The 23,126-nt window shown below is 40.9% G+C and overlaps 2 protein-coding genes across 17 annotated transcripts in view; one reads left to right on the plus strand and one right to left on the minus strand.

The window, feature by feature from the left end:
• Nucleotides 1–18,444, plus strand: part of Pdss1 (decaprenyl diphosphate synthase subunit 1) — a 41,419-nt gene extending 22,975 nt beyond the window's left edge. Inside the window, exons 6-11 of the mRNA XM_090319060.1 lie at nucleotides 1,065–1,176; nucleotides 1,263–1,372; nucleotides 8,360–8,440; nucleotides 8,524–8,637; nucleotides 15,365–15,445; nucleotides 18,000–18,444. Coding sequence (XP_090175186.1) covers nucleotides 1,065–1,176; nucleotides 1,263–1,372; nucleotides 8,360–8,440; nucleotides 8,524–8,637; nucleotides 15,365–15,445; nucleotides 18,000–18,140 — 639 coding nt within the window. The 3' untranslated portion in view covers nucleotides 18,141–18,444. The remainder of the gene's footprint in view (nucleotides 1–1,064; nucleotides 1,177–1,262; nucleotides 1,373–8,359; nucleotides 8,441–8,523; nucleotides 8,638–15,364; nucleotides 15,446–17,999) is intronic.
• A 276-nt stretch (nucleotides 18,445–18,720) lies between these two features.
• Abi1 (abl interactor 1) overlaps nucleotides 18,721–23,126 on the minus strand; it is a 65,660-nt gene continuing 61,254 nt past the window's right edge. For all 16 annotated transcript variants that reach the window (XM_090319048.1, XM_090319050.1, XM_090319044.1 and 13 more), the window contains 2 exons: nucleotides 22,886–23,071; nucleotides 18,721–20,320 (listed from right to left, as the gene is read on the minus strand). In XM_090319048.1, the coding sequence (XP_090175174.1) occupies nucleotides 20,145–20,320; nucleotides 22,886–23,071 (362 nt within the window). In that variant the 3' untranslated portion in view covers nucleotides 18,721–20,144. The remainder of the gene's footprint in view (nucleotides 20,321–22,885; nucleotides 23,072–23,126) is intronic.

The raw sequence follows: 23,126 nt of genomic DNA on the forward strand, positions 1-23,126 counted from the left end.
CATTTAATGCACATTTTGGGGTTGGGGGTCATGGGGCTTGAACTCTGGGCCTGGGCACTGTCCCTGAGCTCTTCAGATCAAGGCTACTGCCCTGCCCCTTGAGCCTCAGCCCCAGTTCCTGTTTTCTAGTAGTTAATTGGAGATAAGAGTCTCAGGGACTTTAGTGCCTAGGCTGGTTTTGAACTATGATCCTCAGATCTCCACCTCCTGAGTAGCTAAGATTACAGGTGTGAGCTACTGCGCCCAGCTAATGCACATGTATTAATGTGGATATGTAGATATCATGTTTAATTATAGTATATAGTTCCATTATGAATTGATTTATCATTATTTGTTAATGCATGTAAATATCTCACAATTGATCACCTAATAATGAGGATATTTATCGAGTTAGATATGGAGCTCCATAGGAGAAGGTGTAAAGTACAGGGCAAAGCCCTGGTTAGCTCTCTAGCACTTAAAAAAAAGATAAATTGGAGGAGGAAGATGTAGGAATGAAAGACTGTGAGATAGTGCAAAGTACATTGAACTTGGAGCTCACTTTTCTTAGTGTATCCTCGCTGGAAAACAATAACGTGTTGTGCTCTGGAGTGTGATACATTCTGGCTGGGACAGTTCCTAGTTGGTGCCTGTCAGTAGCATGTGGACAGGACCTTATGGTTGTATCCTGAGTGCAGTAGATGGTCTCAGTCTGTCGGTGTAGACTTTCTTCTTCTTTTGACCATGGAGCGATGGAACTCCCTTTTTGAGAAGAAGGAACAGTGTGTGGGGGGGGGTACAGTGAGGTGATCTAATGCGGGTAGACATGTAGCATGTGAGGGTGAAGCTGCCACACTTCTACACACATCAACTGGTGTGCAACAAGAAATCTCTTGTAAGCTAGTCCAGGTCAAACAGTGGCTCAGGTCGTGTGCCATTACACGACCATGCTGAGAGAAGGGAGGGCTGGAGGATTTGCGTCAGGTGACCTTCCCATTGTGTAGTGACCATCTGACGAGTCGGCTTCATGGCTGGCTCCATGGCTCTGTTTTGGTTTCATTTGTGATGTTTATTCCTTCTTTTAGGCTGTTCTTGCTGGAGATTTGATTTTTTCTGCAGCATCTGTAGCTTTGGCAAGGATTGGAAACACAACTGTTTTAGCTATTTTAACTGAAGTTATGGAAGATTTGGTCCGTGGTAAGTTAATTCTGATTTCTTAATTATTTTGGTATTTAAACCAAGAGTAAAGCTATATCTCAAGTGACCCCTTTTCTTCTTTATAGGTGAATTTCTTCAGCTAGGGTCAAAAGAAAATGAGAATGAAAGATTTGCTCACTACCTTGAAAAGACCTTCAAGAAGACTGCGAGTCTAATAGCCAACAGTTGTAAAGCAGTATGTACGTTCTGTCTTTTTTCAGGTTAAAAAAAAAAAGCCCCCAGCTCTTTCTTGGTAGCTAATTCTCCTAGAAAATACTTCATTGGGGAACCTTAAAGTACTATTCAAAATCCAAAAGGGTTGACAAGGAAAGAAATGACATTTCTCAACAACAGAGAAATGTTGAAATTTTCACTTTTTGATGTCTTTAATAAACAAGCATTAGCTTTTCTATCATCTTTCCTCCCAAGAGTTGAATCAAAATAAGTTTTATAACATATTACCCAGTTGACTTTCCAAACTATAACAATTCTGAGAACAGATAGCATTTTATTGCAATTTTTTTCATAGTTATTACTTCTGCCATTTCACCTTGTAAAATGTGATGGAGTTCTGTGTTCTCAAATACTTACATACTTTTTCATAAATGATAGATCTGCCTGATATTATTACATGACCTATAAATAAGCCATAATTCTTTATAATATAAATTGAATATGAACCAAAACTATTTTTCCTCATTTGACATGGGCTTTTCCTCTGTTCATATTCATTCATTCCTTCTTCTCTTAAATGTATATGTATATTTAAATCAGATTTTTTTAATCTGTAGGCTGAAATGAGTAGTATTCATTGAATATGAAATAATCCTTCCATAGAATTATTCATCTAAGCATCTTTTAGCCTAATATATTCAGAGAAGAAACTTAGGCAGTACTAATCCTATGTAATTAAAGCAATAAGGAAAGAAGACCTCTTAGGGTCAAATGAAAGACAGCTTGTAGGCTTTTGATGATGCTATCTCTGTTTTGACAAGTGTCAAGGAATATGTAATTGCAAGAGGAAAGGATTATAAGGGCACTGCTGCCATGGTCTAATTGGAACCTGAAGGTATGTGAATTATGTAAAACATGCTGGCAACAGATATGTTTTTATTTCTAAAAAATTACAGTCTGGGTGCTGCCCCTGAGCATTTTTGCTCAAGGCTAGTGCTCTACCACTTGAACCACAGCTCCACTTCCAGTTTTTTTGGTGATTAAGTGGATATAAGAGTCTCACAGACTTTCCTACCTGGATTGACTTCAAGCTGCAGTCTTCAGATCTTAGCCTCCCGAAGGGCTACGGTTACAGGCATGAGTTGTACAAAGGGATTTCAGTTCCAGAAACCAGGGTATGAGTACAGTGCTTCTTGGTCAATATCACTCCTTTCATTGTTCTCCCATTTTTATCTCAAGAGATGGTTTTTTTTTGGGGGGGGGGGCGGTTATTTGTTTTTTTTTTGTCTTGGGCTTTCTCAAGGTTAGCGCTCTGCCACTTGAACCACAGCACCTCTTGGGGCCTTTTCTGTGTATGTAGTACTAAGAAATGGAACCCAGGTCTTCTTGCATGCTAGGCAAGCACTCTACCACTGGGCCTCACTCCCGGCCCTGGTGTTAATGTTTTTTAAGGACATAAAAATACGGTAGACACAGGCACAGGAGTATAGTCTAGTGGTAGAATGCTTGACTAGCATACACAAAGCTCTGGGTTCAATTCCTCGGTACCACATACTCAGAAAAACACAGAAGTGCTTTGGCTCCAGTGGCAGAGTGCTTGAGCAAAAAGTGTTCAAGGACAGTGCCCAGGCCCTGAGTTCAAGCCCCAGGACTGGCAAAAAAAAAAAAAAAATATATATATATATATATATATATATATGATAGACGTTAAATAGAGGGATGGCCTACTTGAGATAGAACTGTTACATTAATTGTTAATATTATACCTGTGTTTGGTGTTTGTCAAAATATCCTACATAATGCATCCTCAGAAGACACACTAGTGTGTTCATTGAAATTTCATAAGCCCACAGCAGTTTGTAAGTGCTGGCATGTGGTGGGGCTGTTGGAGTGAGAAACGCAAAGTGGACAGACATCCTCTTCTCAGAGAAACCGCATTGCTTGAGGCATGAACAGTTAGTTAATCATTTGTCTGACAGTGGAATCCTACCGAGGGTCCAGGGATATGTAAGGGAGCCATTGAGGAGAGGCTGGATTTGGGTCAGTACTCTGTGCTATAGAAGCCTGAGCTATCTCATAAGTATTTTTTTAATAAAACACAATTCTTCAAATATAGACAGTTGAACAAAGGATGCATGTTAATATGACTCACCCCTTATTAAAAATGGAATGTGAGCCAGGTGCTGATGGCTCATGCCTCAGGAGGCTGAGAGCTGGGGACCACATGAAACCAGCCCAGGCAGAAAAGTCCATGAGTCCTTTACCTCCAGTGAACCACCAGACCAGAAGGGGCGCTGTGGCTCTCCCGGGCCCTGAGTCAGGCCCCACCACCAAACAACAAGTATGCAAGTATTAAGGAGGGCTGGAGATACAGTACAGTGGAGTCCTGAGTTCAGTTGGGCGGGGGGGGGGGGGGGGGGGGGGGGATGACACGGGGGGCCTGGGAGAAAAGGAAGGAAAGGAGGAAGCAAGAAAGAAAAGTGCTTTCACTGCTGTCCATTGATGTGTGTTGGCATCCTCTCAAGCTACCAACGTCTCATGTGATTTATTCTGAAACCCCAAGAGCTGTTAGAACAATAAAGCAAAATCCCAGTGCATCCAGGTTTCTATATTTAAGTGCCCATGGGTGGAAATCTTCCAGAATTGTTGTATGTTCAAAATTGCCATTTTATTTGCCCTTGGTATTTAAAATGCAAACACTGAGCTCCAAAAGAATGCAGAGCAAATTAGACATGCCAGGAAGTAGAGATAAGGGTAAAGTCAGAATTATCACAGAAAAATTAATGGGATTCCAAAGTGTTTTGAGAATTTGAAGGAATAGTGCTAGATTATAATTCATTCTACTAAGGATTATTTTTAGGACAAAAAATGTTAAAATCTAAGAGGTGGCTGTCTAGAGAGGGTTATTTTGTGCGTTGTGACGGGTTGATAGGGAAGTAGGATTAAACTGAGGCAGTGGAGATATGTGTGCATAGGCTGTGACTTGTTCCCCAGAAAACCTGATCTGTTCAGTCTCCTCCTCCTCCTCCTCTTTCCTTTTTTTGTGAGCTTGAGCTCTGGGCCGGGCGCTGTCCCTGAGCTCCTCAGCTCAAGGCCAGAGCTCACTACTTAAACCGCAGCACCCCTTCTGGCTTTCTCACAGACTTTCGTGCCTGGACTGGTTTGAACCTCGATCCTCAGATCTCAGCCTCCTGAGTGGCTAGGATTATAGATGTGAGCCGCCGGTGCCTGGCTCTGTCCAGTTTTCTTTAGGCAGTGGCTAAGCTGGACCCTGAAGCCCAAATTGGGATAGAGTCCCTTTCTTTTTAGATAGTATCTGGAATTTACTAGACACAGTTGGTGAATCACCAACTGTTTTTTATTAAGAACTGTTGGTTTTTGCCCAGGCTCACATTAAGCACACGTGCGTGCTCACGCTCGCGCGCTCGCGCGCTCGCTCTCTCTCTCTCTCTCTCTCTCTCTCTCTCTCTCTCTCTCTCTCTCTCCCTCTCTCCCTCTCTCCCTCTCTCCCTCCCTCCCTCCCTCCCTCCCTCTCTCTCCCTCTCCCTCTCCCTCCCTCCCTCTCTCCCTCTCCCTCCCTCCCTCTCTCCCTCTCCCTCCCTCCCTCCCTTCCCCCCTCCCTTCCCTCTCTCCTCTCTCTCTCTCTCTCTCTCTCTCTCTCTCATCTCTCTCTCTCTCTCTCTCTCTCTCTCTCTCTCTCTCTCTCTCTCTCTATGTATGTATGTATGTATGTATGTATATGTGTGTCTGTGACTTGGACCTCCAGCTATGTTGTTAGCAGTGAGGAGCATGTTTCTGTGGTGGCACGTGGGAAGCACGTGCTGCAGGTAGACTTCACAGCTTTGTGCTGACTTGGGCACTTTTCTTGACCTTTTTGAGTTTTCATTATGGTGTCCATTAGAAGAACATTACCAAGTGATTAAGAGAACAATGTCTAGAGCTACTCAGGAGGCCGAGGATCATGGTTCAAAGCCAGTCTGGGCACTAAAGACCTTGAGACTCTTTATTTATTTCCAATTAACCATTAGAAAACCAGAAGTGGCACTGTGGCTCAAGGGAAAGGGTGGTACCCTTGAACTGAAGAGCTTAGGAACCGTGCCCAGGCCCAGAGTTCAAGCTCCATGACTGACCGGGGGGGGGGGGGGGGGGGGGGGGGGGGAGAGGGAGGGAGGGAGTGCGCACACAGTGTCTAGAAACAGCCATTTGGAATCAGATTGATTAGCTATGTAATGCCTGGTAACTTTAACACTTCCGTTTCTCTAAACTCATAAGTGACGCTAAGTTACCCAAGAGAAGTGCCAAATACATGGTAAACCACATAGTAAATGTTTATGAACTCTTAGGAGATTTATGTGTATCATGGCTGTTAATTTTAGGATGCTGATTCATTATTGATTATTTCTGCACTGGAAAAGACAAATCAAGAAAGGCCAGGTACCGGGGCCGGGAGTTTGGCCTAGTGGTTAAAGTGCTTGCCTAGCATGCATGATAGACCCGGGTTCGATTCCTCGGCACCACATACATAGAAAAAGCCAGAAGTGGTGCCAAGGCTCAAGTGGTAGAAAAATCCAAGGACTGAGCATAAGCCCAGAACTGACAAAAAAAAAAAAAAGGCCAGGGACCATCATCCCACACAGCTTCGTATATCCCAGGCTGCCCAAACTGTGCCTGGCTCTCATTCTCTGAACTAACTGGATGGCTGTCTCAGCGTCTTTAAAACGTTCTGAATTGTCTCTATGTGGTCTCTCTGTAGCCCACAAGTTAGGTGGTGGCCATTGAAAGCAGTTGTAAGTTCATTTTTTTATTCACCCAATGCTATTTTACTAAGCACTGACAAGCATTATAGCCAGACTTTAGTCTTCAGAAAACATTCTCAAGACTGAGGAAGTAATACGATGTGGCTGTAATTAACAGAGGATGAAGAGGATTTTGTTTTGTTTTGCAACAAGATATGTTGCAAGATCCAAGCTTCACCTGCCTGTCTGGAAGATCCAGCCTGTTGAGTGCTGGAAAGTTCTGCTATGTGCCTCCATGCCTGAGCTTGAAGGGATTTTTTTTTATTCTGGTACCAGAATTTGTACTGAGGACCTGGACTTGTTTGATTTCTTAGCTGGCATGCTAACACTTGAACCATGATTCCAACCTGGCATTTTTTGGTTTTCCCCCTGATTATTTGGGGGAGGGAATCTTGTCCTTGTTGGCCTTTGAATCTCAGTCTTGCAGATCTCAGCCTCCTAAATAGCTAGAATCACAGGCATGAGCCACCAGTAACATCTTCTGTTTTCATTTATGTTTTGTTTTGGTTTGGCTTTTTCTCAGTACCAGAATTTAAACTTAGGGCTCCAACTTGCTCTCCAGCTCAGCTTATTGCTAGTTATTTTGGAGATGGAATCTCATGATCTTTATTGCTCACAGCTGGCTTCAAACTTCAGTCCTCCAGACCTCAGCCTCGCAAGTGTTGGGATTGTAGGGCTGCCCGCCAATGACCACGCTCAGTTCTCCCCAGATACCAGCTAAACTTCTGATCGTGTAAGGGTAGCATCACATTCAGATTTTCACAGCCCTGTGAGCCCTGTGCTTCTAATCCTATATTTTATACCTGAGGAAACAGAAACACAGTAGTCTTAAGGAACCTGCCAAAGTCATAGTAGTTGTAAGGGGCATACTGTTACCATAGCAGGCTGAATGAAGGGCCTGCCCCACTGTGTTGTGCTGATGCCTGAGCAAAATCTGGTCCCCAAATGAGAGCCATAGAGATAGGGGTTGAAGGTCGGGGAACCAGTTATTCATCACCCAGTGCTCCAGTACAGAAAGCAGACTAAAGAGCTCCATGTAGCTTTCTCATTGAGAGTCCACATGGACAGTTAGTCTCCACAGAGCGCAGTGTCTGTCCCAGCCCCGCTTTTGTTTTTATGCAGCCTTTGTTCTGAATGTGTCTGGCCCTGCTTAGCATGCTTAGCAGGGCAGTGGGAAGTATCCTCATGTGGGTGGCGCCAGCTAGGTTTTTTTGGAATTAAAAAAAAAGATTTTTGAAGCCCTGTTTCTTCACTCACTGATAAAGGGGGGATAAAATGGTTTGTATACTGTTAAATTACTTCTCAGAGAAATATAGAAACTGAAGGAGCAGGGAAGATTCTATTAATAAAAGAGCATCTATATTCCAAAGCTGAGGCTTGCGGCTATGATGGACATAGCAAGAAACAACTACGTTCAGAAGTGAGTGAACTCCACGACAATTCAAATAATCCCGGAGAGATGAGCAAGCACATGGCCATGGCCTTGTGATTAGGTGTCTATCTCTACAGGGGACAAATCCAAACATGTCACCAAAGCCAGCAGTGGAGCAGTGTGCTGAATGCTGGAAGCCAGTGCACACACGCGAGGCTCTGCACAGCACAGGATTTGCTCAACGTGATGCCAGCCGTACAGTCTCCTGTGGCTATGATTTGCCTAAGACTGCTTGTCCAGTTTGGAAGAAGGGGAGCCCGATGAGTTAGAATTGAAAGGGGGGGTAGAATAGAGGTGGTAGTAATCATTAGTAGAGTGCTTTCCTAGCATACACGTGACCCTACGTTCAAGCCCCAGCAAAACAAGAAGTGTTATTGTGGGAGCCGAGAGTTTGGCCTAGTGGTAAAGTGCTTGCCTGGCATGCATGAAGTCCCCAGTTCCATACATAAAACAGCCAGGAGTGGTGCTGTGGTATGAGTGGTAGAGCGCTAGCCTTAAGGAAAAGCCCAAGCACAGTGTGCAGGCCCTGAGTTCAAGCCCCAGGACTGGCAAAAAAAACGTTAGTGTCTGTTTGGTCCCCTTTTTTATAATGGTGTCTCCTGATTGTACTTTAGGTTTATTTACCGCCTCTTAAGGACATGTGTATGTTTTATAATGGTGTCTCCTGATTGTACTTTAGGTTTATTTACCCCCTCTTAAGGTCATGTGTCTGTGACTTCCTCCAGGGCTTCCCTGCCTTAATTCTGGCTACTAAGGTTTATCTCTGCTTTCTTTGTTTCAGGTTTCTGTCCTAAGTTGCCCTGATCCTGCGGTGCACGAGATTGCCTATCAATATGGGAAGAATGTAGGAATAGCTTTTCAGGTTGGTATGCTTCAGATGGGAGAGAACGACCGCAGTGACATGGCCGAGGTGGTGCTTTGACCTCCCTTGTCTCCCTTTGCTAGCTCATTGACGACGTGCTGGACTTCACCTCCTGTTCCGACCAGATGGGCAAACCAACTGCTGCTGATCTAAAGCTCGGCTTAGCCACTGGCCCAGTCTTATTTGCTTGTCAGCAGGTAGGGCCTGCACACTCCATTGGTGACAGAAAGCTGAGGGTGGTGGGACAGGGCTTGTGGTGTCTCTGGGCACAGCTAGTAGGAAGATTGAGATAAGAAACTGGGGATCATTAGATAAGGGATCATGGTATCATGAATGAGATTTTTGAGGCTTCTCAGTTCACATTTGTAAGGCTGATTTGTAAAACAGAAATGCAATTTTCTTCCCACAGTTTTTTTCTTCTTTTTTTTTTTTTTTTTTTCCTCTTTTTGTGCTGGGACTGGCCTAGCTGGTTTGCTTGTTCACAGCTGGTACTCTACTCCTTAAGTCCAGCTCTCTGCATTGTGAGGAATAACTTTACCTTGTAAACTGTTAAGTGCCATGTGCATTTAAGGTAGCGTTATTGTCGTGTACTTTAGGCATTAGCAAGGTGACCAGGTTTTCCCTCTTGATTGCAGGACTGCTCTTCCGGTTCCTTCAGATCCCTTTAAAAGACACAGGAAGCACTAAGAGCCTCCAAGCCTTAAAAAATTGAGAGAAGTCCTAAAGTTCTACCAATTTAGGGGGACAGTTGGCTCCCTCGGGAGACCTCAGTGCTTCAGCTCAGAGTAGCCAAGAAGTCAGTGGAGTACTCAAAACCACACAGTGCCTTCTTGCTGCAGACTAGGGAGCTGTCCTTGCCATTCTCCTTGACATAGCTGGACGATTAGGAAGGACCTCAGAGCCCGAGCAGCGCCTTCCCCTGCACATGTGCACAGCCTGCTCTGGCACTGGCCTCATGGCCTTCGGCTAGGCCAAATGTTATTGGAAGTAAGTGGGGCATTAGTTATGCTTGGACAGTTCTGAGAAAGATTTTCATCTTGGTGGCACTTAATTGATTGTTAAAGTAGACATATTCAGTATGCCACAACATTGAGAACTATCTTTTTAATCTACAATTTTTAGCAATTTTTAATAGCCTTTTAGTCATTTCCGCTTATTCTTAAAGTTTGCAAAGATGAACCATGCCTTATATGGAACTCATGATTCCAGAGAGTTTTATTTCCAGTTAACCAGCAGAAAAACAGCTGGGGGAATAACTCAAGTGGTAGAGCACAAGTTGTGAGCAAAAAAGACAGAGCAAAAGGCCCTGAATCCAGGCTCCATGGTTGGCACAGACACAGACAGATAGCTAACTATATAAATAATTTTTAAAACTACAAATAGCTACTTCTTTGTAGTAGTTATTGTAGCCTGTGGTCTACAAACAAAATTGTGTGCTATGAAAGGGTCCTTTTTCCTACAGAGACAGAAATCACCAATCTAAAACTCAGGGGGACTATTCATATGTGTGCCAAGTTCTGACAAAAATTTATAAAACCCTCTTTCATACATTAAGGCATGAGTAAGGAATGTTTTCTGTTTTACCATGAACCCATATACACACACAAACGAAGTACTCATGAGCCATGTAAATAAAACGGTATGCCTAAGACCAGAAAAAGTTGATACTGGATACCATTTGTGGTGCAGTTACAAACATTAATTTCAGATGTGGGTTAGTAAACAGGAGTGAAGAACAATGATATAGACTGAGTATGCTGAAATCCAGCTAACTTTATAATTAGGATTTATTTAGCGAGGACCTGACATTACCAAGACAACTAAGGAATCAACTTTTCCCTAAAAAAGTTTATAGTCTAGTAAGTTTTATTGGTATAGCTTTAAAAATTAAAAACACTTGTCACGAATACTGATAGCCAAATCCTACTTACAGACTGGCCTCTTCTGATTCTTCTACTGTAAACATTTCCAAAGAGATTAATGTATTATCCTCTACACAAACCAGTTAACAGTTGATACTGCCTCAGTGTAATGGGGCAGAGTGAGTGGGTGCTGAGAATGGGCTCCCGTCAACAGATGTAGCTTATGCATCTATAATAGATGGGGGAAAGTTTGCTTTTTGTTTTTTAAGGCCAAACAAATGAAAAGTTACATTGCCTCAAGCCTTGATTTTTTGTGTGCTTGGCTGGGGATCCCCTCACCCACTCTCACCAGACAGCCCCTAAGGCACACAGGGGAAGAGGCATTCAAAGGAACACTTGCTGGTCACTGGTGGCTCATGCCTATAATGCTAGTTACTCAGGAGGCTGAGGATCGTGGTTCAAAGCCAGCCTAAGCAGGAATGTCCATGAAACTGGTTATCGATCATAAACTGCTCAGAAAAAGCCAAAAGTGGTGCTGTGGCTCAAGTGGTAAGAGTGCTAGCCTTGAGCACAAAAAAAGCTCAGAGTTCAAGTCCCCTGCCTCCCCCCACCCCCTCACACACACACACTTGCAGCCTCATGATGAAGTCTTCACTTCCTGCCAAGGAGGAAGTGACTCTGGATAGGAGCCAGAAGCTCGTCAAGCATGTATAGATAAATTATTTTCAATAAAACAGCAAGTTTAGACTTCAGTATGGATTATCCTCTCAGAAAAGTGATTCTTTAGCAAAACATTCCTCCAGATTTATAAAGCTTAAAATTAGGTTTGTGGCTGGTGCAGGAGACTTAAGGTTTGAGGATCAAGATTTGAAAGCAGCCCAGATAGACAAATCCATGAGATTGTCCTCCAACGAACCAGGAAAAAGCCCGAAGTGGAGATGTGGCTCAAGTGATAGAATGCCAACTTTGAACAAAAAGCTAAGCAAGAATATGAGGCCCTGGGGCCAGGAGTTTGGCCTAGTGGTAGAGTGCTTGCCTAGCATGCACAAAGGCCTGGGGTGGATTCCTTGGTACCACATACTTGGAAAAACCCAGAAGTGGTGCTGAGGCTCATGTGGTAGAGCTCTAGCCTTGAGAAAAATCCAAGGACAGTGCTCAGGCCCTGAGCTCAAGCCCAGAACTGGCAAAAAAAAAAAAAAAAAAGAATATGAGGCCCTGAGTTCAAGCCTTAGTACTGGCATTAAAAAAAATAATTTGGGGCAAAAGTTTGCAAATAACCTGAGCATGCAGTATCTTCATTTAATAAAAATGTAAAGGAATATTTCTTACATTATTCCTAATCTCACAACTCTTCTACGTAGTAGTTACTACAATCTCTGTTCAATAAGTAAGAATCCTTCAAGCCCTACCCAAATTAACCATCTGGTAAATGGCGCAGAAGGCAGTTGAACATTCTCAAGTCGTCTGAGCGCACTACTGACCGCACTGTATCCACTCTTGTTTGTGGTGAAAGCACCTGTGTAGTCTAGAGTTCCAGGGTGTCTGTAAGCCCTCCCAAAGGTATATTGTCTTTGTGGGTTAGTCTTAGAACTTAACAATTTGAGAACAATCTCACTAGACTATGACGCTAATCTTGGGAAACTTGTTAACTTGGCATGGAGGATTATCCTGACTTGTTTTTGCCTAATCAGCACATGACATGTGTGACATGGTATAAACTCCCTCTTCTTGTAACTCCATTACTCTTAAAGGTGGGGATGAGGAGTCTTTTTTTTTTTTTTTTTTTTTGTACTAGGGTTAGAACTCAAGGTTCAGAGCTACCCTTTGAGCTAACCTCCAGATCCAGAAAGGGTTTCTTGATAGCTGTTGGTAAGGAGATACAGCACTTGCCTGTATGCACAAGGTCATACTTTGATCCATAGCAGCACAAACACGCACACATGTGCTTCACGCGCGTGCACACACACACACACACACCAGCAAGGCACCAATGGCTCACACTTGTCTGTAATCCTAGCTACTCAGGAGTCTTGGGATCTTCAGATCAGGTTTAGAAGGTAGCCCAGACAGACATATCATAGAGACTATTATATCCAATTAACCAGCATAAGGCCAGAAGTGGAGGCTTGGCTCAGGGGTAGACAGCCATCCTTGAGTGAAATGGCACAAATATGAGTAGTTGAATTCAAGCCCAATGCCAGCACCAAAAATAGGCCCAATAAAAAGAATTAAGTTTCAAGATTTCTGGGGAGATGCAGTAATAATATAATTTGTATTTGTCTATACATATTTAAGAACTGAAACCTCATCTTAAATCTTTCAACAGCCAATTAACTGAATTGTTGTAGAGGGTCCAGTTTGAGGCCAATTAAGGCAGACAAGTTTGGTAGACTCCATGTGCAAAACAGCTATTGGTGGCTGATAAAGCAATAGCTTTATGGGGAGACCCTGAGTTCAAAGTACAGAGACAGAGCAAGTATTGACTGAAATCTTCAAAAAGATCTTCAAAAATAAAATGAAAATATTTCATTTCTCAAGATCTTTTTTTAAGCTTTCTGTTCTTCTTTTATTTGATAAGTCACTAGACCTAAATGTCAGGATGTAGCCATATTTCCAGATGACATCACCAGCCCCTGCACCAGCTGCCCAGGCTTCTGTTACTTTGGTGACTAGTTGGTGCCTCACAATTATCCAAGTTTTATGTGAGTGAATGTACTCACATGTACTGGTCATCTGTGTGGTTTTGTGCACAACTGTATGTCACCAAGTTAGATGCTTATTTCTTCTTAAGCTGTAACCCTGTCCTTCTCGGCACATCTGCCGAGGCAGTCATTGTTCCTGTTTCCCATTTCCCATTTCTCCTCCACATGTGGGAACGCTGGGGAAGAGTTGATATTTACATATTCAAACTGCACATTCTTCCCAAAGGAGATACTCCATCACTCTCAATGCATGTTTTTCCTTCTTCATGCTTCTTACAGTAAAAATCATGAGAAAAACCACTCCATCAGCACATTTTACCACACTTGGCATTAGAGAAAGAGCTTACACATTATAAAAAAAAAGTAATTTTACTGAAGACCCATGACAGGGTCACATCAGCTTCAGGATATGATACAGTCTTATAGATGCCCCATTTGGGAATTTGGCATTTAAAAACTGAAACAAATACCTACCTTTGGCTTTTTACCACTAAAAGTTGTTCATTGAAACTTTCTCAGCTTGTTTAGGCTTATTCTTGACAGCACTTCAAACAACTTGCTGGTTTTCACTTAGTGCTTAGCCATATACTAGCTCTTTAAATTCTCTCAGCCTGCTGCTATGTGGTTCTAATACCTAGCTTTGCTCAAAAGAGAGCTTTCTTCTTCATGTAGCATCATTTGGTGGAGGTTTTCTGTGTGTCCTGTCCTTCCATTAATACCATGGTGACGCTTATAGGACAACTGGTTCATTCTTCAGGCTCACTGCCAGAGAAACCCTGGCACCTGCCAGAAGCACTGACATGTGTTCAAGGCAAGGACATCGTAACTCTTTCCAGGAGCAATAGACAGCTAGGAATGAGACTTCACATTATGGGACAGATGAAAAGGCCAGGACACAAGAGAAAGGAGCTCATTTAGCTAGGTCTGTGCAACAATGCAGGAGTAAGACAAGAATCCAGAAAAGTTATTTCTTGTCCTGGCTTCCTTATTTCCCTAGGGAAATGTTTTCAGTTCTATGTAGTTGCTGAGAAAGGAATATAAATTTTTATCTTTAATGCCTTTTGTACCTCTTTTCTTTTTTGCCAGTCCTGGGGCTTGAACTCAGGACCTGAGCACTGTCCTTGAGTGTTCTCAAAGGGAATGCTTAACCACTGGAGCCACAGTACCACTTCCAGCTTTTTCTGTGTATGTGGTACCGAGGAATCGAACCCAGGGCTTCGTGCATGCTAGGCAAGCACTTTACCACTAAGCCACACTACAGGCTTCTACCTTTTTTAAAAATTTCCAGTTGCTATTAGCTTAATTCTGATCTCTGAATTTATTACAGTATAACTCTAGCTCATAACTCTTCTAATTCAAAGGTTCTCAACTTTGGCTACTGTTAAAAACATTGGGGAGTTTGGCACACCTATAATCCAGCTGCTACTCAGTCAGTCAAGGTTGGGTCAGAAAGGTCTCAATTTGAGACCAACCCAAGCCAAAAAGGGAGTGAGAATCCTCATTTTAATCAGTAATTGAGAGTGGGATCCATGCCTATATTCACAAACTCCATGAGAGGCTAGAAGTGAACTCTGAGACCAACCCTAGACAGAAATGGAAAAACTGAGACATGGATAGTGTGCTCAGAGTGTAGCTCAGGTGGTAAAGTACATCACTGGTAAGCACAAGGCCCTGAGTTCCAGTCCTAGTACGCTACCCCACCTCCCCAAAAGAAGCCAAATACAAACAATAAGAAAATGACCTAGGAGCTTTGGAAATGGTACCCAAGCTAAATTGTAAGCCAGCAAGAACAAAATCTTTGGTCACAGGATCCAGGAAACTTTGAGCCTCTCCAGTGATTCCAGGTGTAGTCCCATCAAGAGCCACTGCTCAAACTTCTATCAGCTGCTTAAGTTACCAGAGTTCTGCACATAATATTGTTTAAACCAATGTCAGTAGCTTTCAGCACTACCTAGTTTAGTGTTTGAAGGTAGTACACACCCATTGCCAATCTTTATCCAACACCAGAGGTCCTCAGAATGTTAGCACAGACCAGCCAAACCTCCACACCGCTAGAAAGGCATGCACAGGCCCAACCAGTGATGCTGGTAGCATCAGGGAAATCAATAAGATTTGAGGTGTACAATGTTGTTCTTCATTTTGTCTCAGTATTGGGCTAAAGGTAGACTATATGAACAAGAACTACCATAATCCCCAGACCCTACTGGTGACTCTTCTAGCTCAGCTCCAATAACTTAAAGAAGTTATGTACTTTTAAGAGTGCTAACTGCCACCTAGACATTTAATCATGTTTTCTTATAATCTCCTATTATAAGCCAGTGTTGGAACACTTGATAAGTACTTGCTTTCTTTATGGCTAGTTCCCAGAAATGAACGCAATGATAATGAGACGGTTCAGTTTGCCAGGAGATGTGGACAGAGCTCGACAGTATGTCTTACAGGTAAGATTTTTACAAGATAAAAGGTGGTGGTGGGTACAACATAACTTAGTCCTGTAAGCTAACAAGTATTAACCAAAAACTGAATTTTATGTACAAGACTGTTTTCTCAATCACATGACAAGACACTGAAAGTCTGAGTAGTAGCACACGCATGTCACTCCAGCTGTGAGGAAAGTGCAAGTACCACTTGCCATTCAGGCTGGTCCCAGGCAAAATTACCAAACCCTACTGAAGAACAAAACCAAAAGGGCTGGGAGTGTGGCTCTACATGGAGATCATCTGCCCAGCAAGTGAAACCCCAGTACACACGCACTAATTTCAAAACAAGAACTAAGCTCAATTTCCTCTTGTTTAATTTTTCTTTTATAATAATATAGTTACAATCATCACAGTTTAGACCTGTTTGTATAAGTAGCCTGTCCCTCAGACAGGCCTCTAGCCTAGTCCAAGCTCTCTTCATAGGGATGGATGGATGGATCATTGGATCAGTAGATATAGCTAGACTATTAAAAGTTACCCATAAGTGCTTAGTCTTCATTTGTCATACATAATTGTTACTGTTTAAGAAATACATCGCTAAAATTTTAAACCAAGCTGGGTGCCAGTGGCTCATGCCTGTAATGCTAGTCAAGGGGCTGAGATCTGATGATCATAGCTCAGAACCAGCCCAACAGGAGAGTCCTCTTGATCTCCAACTAACCAGCAAAACAGTTGGAGCTATAGTTCAACTGATAGTGCTGGTGTTGAGTGAAAATGCTAAAGGACAACACACTCAAGCCCTAGAATTGACACTAAGAGATAGACAAACAACAAACATTTGAAACCTAGAATTCTGTATCTGTTAACCATGCACTAAATGTGAAGGCAATAAGTCATTAGAAACACATAAGGAAAAAATTTAGATTTTTTTTTTAGACACCCTTTTTGAGTTTTTTTGTAATGTAGTTGAGCAAAACATATCGAAACACCAAGAAAGGGGAGGCAGATTTCTGTGTTAAACCACATAGCAAAATTATAAGCATATGCCTGGCTCTGTTGGCTAGTGCCACCAAACTGAAATCAGAGGATCTCAATTCAATGTCGGCCTGGGCAGAAAAGTCCACCTGAAGTCCTACCTCCAATAAACCACTCAAAAACTGGGAGTGGAGCTGTGGCTCAAAGTGGTGGCATGCTAGCTTTTGGTAAAAGAGCTCAAGGACACTGCCCACAATAACAACAACAAAAAAGCACATCTCGTACTGCCCCACTATGTTAGAAATATCCTACTCTAAATGACAAGGGGATTATGAACCAGAGAAGGAAGTAAAATTGTAGTATACTACTTAATTCCACAATAAATACTTTATCATAGAAATACGGATCATTGCCAGGAATCAGTGGCTTATGCCTGTAATCCTAGCTACTTAGGAAGCTGAAATCTGAGGATAATGATCTAAAGCCAGCCCAAATAGGAAAATCTGTGAGACTCATTTCCAGTTAAGGACCAGAAAACCAGAGGTGGAGCTGTGGCTCAAAGTTGAAGGGTACTATCCTGGAGCAGAAAAGCTCCGGGATAGTACCTACAGCCTAAATTTAAGCCCCATGACACCATCACCCCCCCAAAAATTTTTTTATTGGTGTCTAGTTTTAAAAAAGAACCAACATTAGAAGCAGCTTTTAGAAGCATTGCAGGAGAGAAAGTCATTATTCTATATTTCAATGGCATAGTCATAAGAGCGAACAGAGATAACCTGGTATCTTACACAACATAAAACCATAATTTGATTCTACATGACAAAGGTAATTGAACTATAGTGGTCTAGTGGCCAAATTACAGTGAGGGTGGACTAAATCTTCATGTTTATTTTTCTTTACTATTCCCTTCCCAAGTTTGTTAAACAAGTACTCTGCCACCTGAGCCATATCCTCAATTTTCAAGTAGAAAAAATTAACTATCAAGAAATAAGAAAGCTAGAACACTGGGGGGAAACTCTAGTGATAGAGTGCTTGCCTAGCATGCAAGACTTGGGTTCAATTCCTCTATACCACGTATATAGAAAAAGCCAGGAAGTGGTGCTGTGGCTCAAGGCAGAGCTCTAGCCTTGAGAAAGTCCAAGGACAGTGCTCAGGCCCTGAGTTCAAGCCCCAGAACTGGCAAAAACAAAAGCACACACAAAAAAAACCCAACTTATTTTTATATATAAATTCGTCTTATATTTTACTGTATATTCTTTTTCTTAATGCTTTAATTTCTATAACTTTTTATAAAGATATTTTATACAGGTAACATTTTAAGTCTGTCAGTTAAAAAGAGAAGAAAACGGGATTTTTTTTAGTTAGCAAATACTGTTTATACAAAGTGGAGCATAAATTAGGACATTTCTAAGCTAGCTGGTATTAATGTGCCAAATGCTTTATGTGCTAATGCTAACACAGAATAATAAAAGAACCCTGAGTTGGGAGTGAACATCCAAGACCACAGCCACCTTCAGCTCTCATCTGATCTCAAGTGTATTTTAATCCATTATGGCAGATTTCTAAGATGGTCACTTCTGTTTTGTTCTGTGTCCCATAGAGTGATGGTGTGCAACAAACAACCTACCTCGCCCAGCGGTACTGCCATGAAGCAGTAAGAGAAATCAGTAAGCTTCGAGCCTCCCCGGAAAGAGATGCCCTCATTCAGCTTTCAGAAATTGTACTCACAAGAGATAAATGACAATTGTTTCTGTTCTTTCTGGCAGCTATTTTACCAGACTGTGCCTAAAGAATTTTGTGGAATATTCTGTTTGCTTCATGTGCACATAACCAAAAATCATTTCCAAAAATCATTTCAACCTTATTGGTGGGCAATTTTTTTATTGGCAGTTTTTCAGACAACTTTTTAAATGTAATTAAATCACCTGAATCTGTCATTGTAGTTCTACAAATTCTAATCGAGGTATCTTGATGGTTATATGTGGCATTGTTTACACTGTTAATATCCACATGTAAAGCCATTACACAAATAAATAATGTTAAAATTCAAATTGTGTGTCTTATTTTATCACAGGAGGTAAAGTATAAAAAACCAAAACCGAAGTCTCCACTCAGGTCCTCATTAGTTATATTTTAACAGTATCCAAAATTTCATATAGGAGAATGGTTTATTATAAAAAATCTGTACATAAGATTTAGACAACAGGTTATATACAAATTAAACAAATATTCCACTTGAAAAAGGGAAAGTAAAAGGTAGCCAGCTGATCACGATGATGCTTTAAAATTAACAGGAAAAATTCATATGAAAGTCACATTGATTTGGTAGCAATAATGGTCTTTAATTTTTAGAAATAAATGTTTTGCACTGGTCTCACCATTCACTATGCTGTTATAAGTCTGTAACATCAGTACATAATTGTAATTTTAAATCGAAATGAATCCTCAATTCACAGAAACCCACACTTGAGTGCTATATTAATTTCCTAAGCAATATAGAATTATACACAGAAGAGAAAACATCCCTCTAATCCTCCCTTAAAATTAAGAGGAGACACACAAAGTGCATGTGTTGCATTTTAGTTGTCAAAAGATAATACAAATCTGTTGGTTAATTACATCTCTGGTTCACTGATTAATACCTATCTTTCCCAATTATTTTATTCAAAATCTTACTGTTGCTATGCCAATGGGTTACATAGTGCCTTATTCACAAATTGCATCCCACTTTTACAATATGTAAAATAATTTTTCATTGAAACAGTGTACTAAATAAAATAGTCCACTGTAAAAGTGAAGGACTAACATGGCAATCCTTAAGAATTTTATCTATAGGATGATTTTCTTAGCTTCAAAAGTTACTTTTAAAAACGAATTCCAGTAGATTGAGTTGTGAATCCGATTTTAAATCTGCAAAAATCTGTCCCAGTGTTGAGACAGTTTAAGATAAGGCTAAAATTTCTTTTCCATGTTATCACATTGAGAAAAATAGAACTATAATTCCTCAGTACATCAAGGGTGTGTGTGCATATGCGTGTGTGCGAGTGCGAGCGCGTTATGTGTTTTAAAGCAAACCAATAAGGGAAAGACAAAAAACTTTGGTTCACTTACATATTTATGAATGGAAAAAAATTTAGAATTCAAGTTTCACTCATTTAAAAAAATCAAGATACAAACTACAACATGGCAGAGACTGGTTTTGTTTCCCATGGAGACCTCAGAGGCTCATGTATGAGTACTTGAGGCATTACACAAATTGGAAGCATCTTGGAATTTTTAGTATATTTCAATACATAAATTTTTATGCATGCTTTAAGCAAACAGTATTTTAAAAAGAGAATCTAAACAAAAGGTACGACCAGCACCAGCATTTAAGTTTTCTGATTTTAGTATTAGTCTGACATAGCATTAGTAACCATGCTGCACTGAAACATGTAATGGTACAATAAGAATCATGATTGTTAAATATCATACCCCACATCCCCAGAATATTTAGGCTGGTCATAAAATTATCAATGTGTAAGTTACAACATAAGCATAATCATTTGCAGACAGGTTTTGTATAATTGCTATTTAGCAATAAACTGCCTCAAGATTTATGCTTACCAGGTACACATTCAAATATACCAATAAAACAGCATATCCTGAAAATATGGGCACATTTTAAAACATTAAGACAATTCTGTTAACCATATAGTCCCACAGTATGACTGAGTAATAAGAACCTACTTTAGAAGCAAAAGAATTAATCAGTATAGTGCATGATTGATTCCACATAGTTCCCAGGGAAAAGACCAGTCACTCGATTGCAGACTCCTTCATACCAGCCGTCATCATTCTTCTTTATGACATAAATGATTGCACCCTCCATAAATGACAGCTCATCATCCTTGTCTTTTGTGTAATCATATATTGCAACAACTATGGAGAAAACAATGGAAATTTCACATGAATATACTACATTCAACATTTACTTGAATTTTAAAATGTAACGACAAAGCCATAGTATAACACACCCATCTTATTATGAAGTCTTAATTGTTATATCAGCATAAGACCAGTGGCAGATCACATAAATTTAATTACACCAAAGCCAACAGATTTTACCCATCTTTTAAAACTGACCTTTGAATTTAGAATGTAAGTATTTCTATTCATTGTTCCAACTGTATTGTCTAACAGAATCAATGATTTTCAAAACTGATGATAGGACAAAGATCTTAGTTGGCTAAGTAACTAAAATTAGAGGCATTAGCCACTGGTACCCAGCCATAAAAACTTAAAACAATTAAAAAAAAAACTTACCTCATGTTCTGGGTTCCACTTATTAGTAAAAATAATGAACTAAATTAGGTTTCTGTTTTCCAGCTTCTTCCTTGTAACCTACTGTCACTTTTCTCCTTCCTCAATACATACTTTCCCATATAATTTCTTATTCTAATATCCAGCCATTAACAATCTGCTATCCTCTCCAAGATCTAATCCAGATAAAAGGTCAAGTATGTACTATATAAGGCTCACTGGAATCCTAAAGTCCACTAGTTTAACATAAATCATTTCAGTGATAGCTAAAATTGAGTTAACATACCCTAAACATTGCTTTTGGAATAGTCATATTGATTCACATGTGCAAATGAAATTAAATTAACAGGTTTACTTTATCTTGTCATTACAAAGATGACAATTAAAGGCTTTACATACAATCTTACCAAATGGTATTTTGACTAAAAACTAAAAGTAAACAATTGCCCATGGGCAAATCTAAACTATCATTTTTTTTTGGTTAAATAGTTTTTATTTCAACAAAGCTGTATTCATTTATAAACTATACTTGCGATTGTACTACAAGAAAAGACATGTGCTAGGCACTGGTGGCTCACACCTATAATTCTAAGTACTCGAGGCTGAGATCTGAGGATCATGATTCAAAGCCAGCCCAGGCAAAAAAAAGTCCGCATAAAACTCTTATCTCCAATAAACCAATCAAAATCCAGCAGTGGCTCTATGGCTCAAGTGGTACAGAGCTAAAGAAGCTCAGGGACAGCATCCAGGCCCTAAGGTTCAAAAACCCCACAACCAACAACAAAAGGATATGTGAGGGCCGGGAGTTTGGCCTAGTAGTAAAAGTGCTTGCCTAGCATGCTCGAAGACCCAGGTTCGATTCCTTGGTACCACATACATACAAAAAAAGCTGGAAATGGTGCTGAAGCTCAAGTGGTAGAGAAAATCCAAGGACAGGGCTCAGGCCCTGAGCTCAAGCCCAGGACTGGCAAAAAAAAAAAAAAAAAAAAAAAGGATATGTGAATATAGCCAATAAAGCTTAAAATATTACCTAGCCTTATAATATATAAAAAAGTATGATGAACCCTGATTTCAACTTATTTCAACGTGAAGATATTTTTGCATCCTGCTTTAAGTACCTTAACCGAATCAGTCCATAAAAATTCCAAATCTGTAAATTTATGTAATAGGTCCATTATTCATTAAAAAGCTATTTGCTTTTACCAAGATAAAAAAAAAGGGGGGGGGGGGTAAAAACAGAATTCTAAGCTGGTAGCTCATATCTGTAATTCTAGCTATTCAGGAGGCTGGGATCAAGGATCAAAGCCAGCCCAGGCAGGAAACTGAAGAGACTCCAGCTCCAGTTAGCCAGCAAAAAAATCAAGCCTAGGCATGCCTCAAATCCTAGAGAACCAACTATGAGAAAAGAAAGCCAAGCAGATTAAGTTCCTGAGTTCAAGCCCCAGTATAGACTTAAAAGATTTTTTTTTCTCTTTGGCCAGTCTTGGGCGTGAGCTCAGGGCACTGTCCTTGGACTTCCTCAAGGCTAGAGCTCTACCACTTGAGCCTCAGCACCACTTCCGGCTTTTTATTCTATGTATGTGATACCAAGGAATCAAACCTAAGTCTTTGTGCATGCTAGGCAAGCACTCTACCACTAGGCGAAACTCCCAGCCGACTTAAAAAAAATTTTTAACTGAAAATTCTTGAAGTAGTTTTCTCATAATAGTATACTATACTTTAAAATACTTAAAATATAATTGAGTTGGAGAAAAATTAAAATATTTAGAAAGCACATGTCATTAATAAGTCATTTAACTACTTTTTGTCTGTTGATCAGTCGCCTTGGTTGGTAAGGCAGCTTACACTGAAAGTACTGGACAAGATGTTTTTTGTTTTGTTTTGTCGGTCATGGGGCTTAAAATCTGGGTTTGGGCACTGTCCCTGAGCTCTTTAGCTCAAGGCTACCACCCTACCCCTGGAGCCACAGCACTACTTCCAGTTTTCTGATGGTTAATTGGAGATAAGAGTTTCACAGACTTTAGTGCCCGAGCTGTCTCTGAACTGCAATCTGCAGATCTCAGCCTCCTGAGTAGCTACGATTACAGGTGTGAGTCACCAGGCCCGGCTTGGACAAGATTTTCCAGTGATAATACTTGATAATTTACCATCCTTCCTATAAATTCTACGATGATGGCGCCTCACCTTTCTCAATATAGTTCTTGGGGGCCCATGCAGGATCCCCATCAGCATATGGATCATTATACTGGACTACTGCAGCTTCCTCATCTTCATAGTCCACCGGAGGAGGTGGCGGGGGTGGGGGTGAATCATCAAACATGGGCATGTCATCTGGTGGAGGCGGCGGTGGAGGAGTTGGGCTATCCGCAACTAAAGAGATTCAGATAATGTGAATCAGAAATTGGTCTGTTAATGTATAAGCTAA

This window comes from Megascapheus bottae, chromosome 26, assembly GCF_031878675.1.
Source record: "Megascapheus bottae isolate mThoBot1 chromosome 26, mThoBot2.hap1, whole genome shotgun sequence".
Classification (NCBI taxonomy): domain Eukaryota; kingdom Metazoa; phylum Chordata; class Mammalia; order Rodentia; family Geomyidae; genus Megascapheus; species Megascapheus bottae.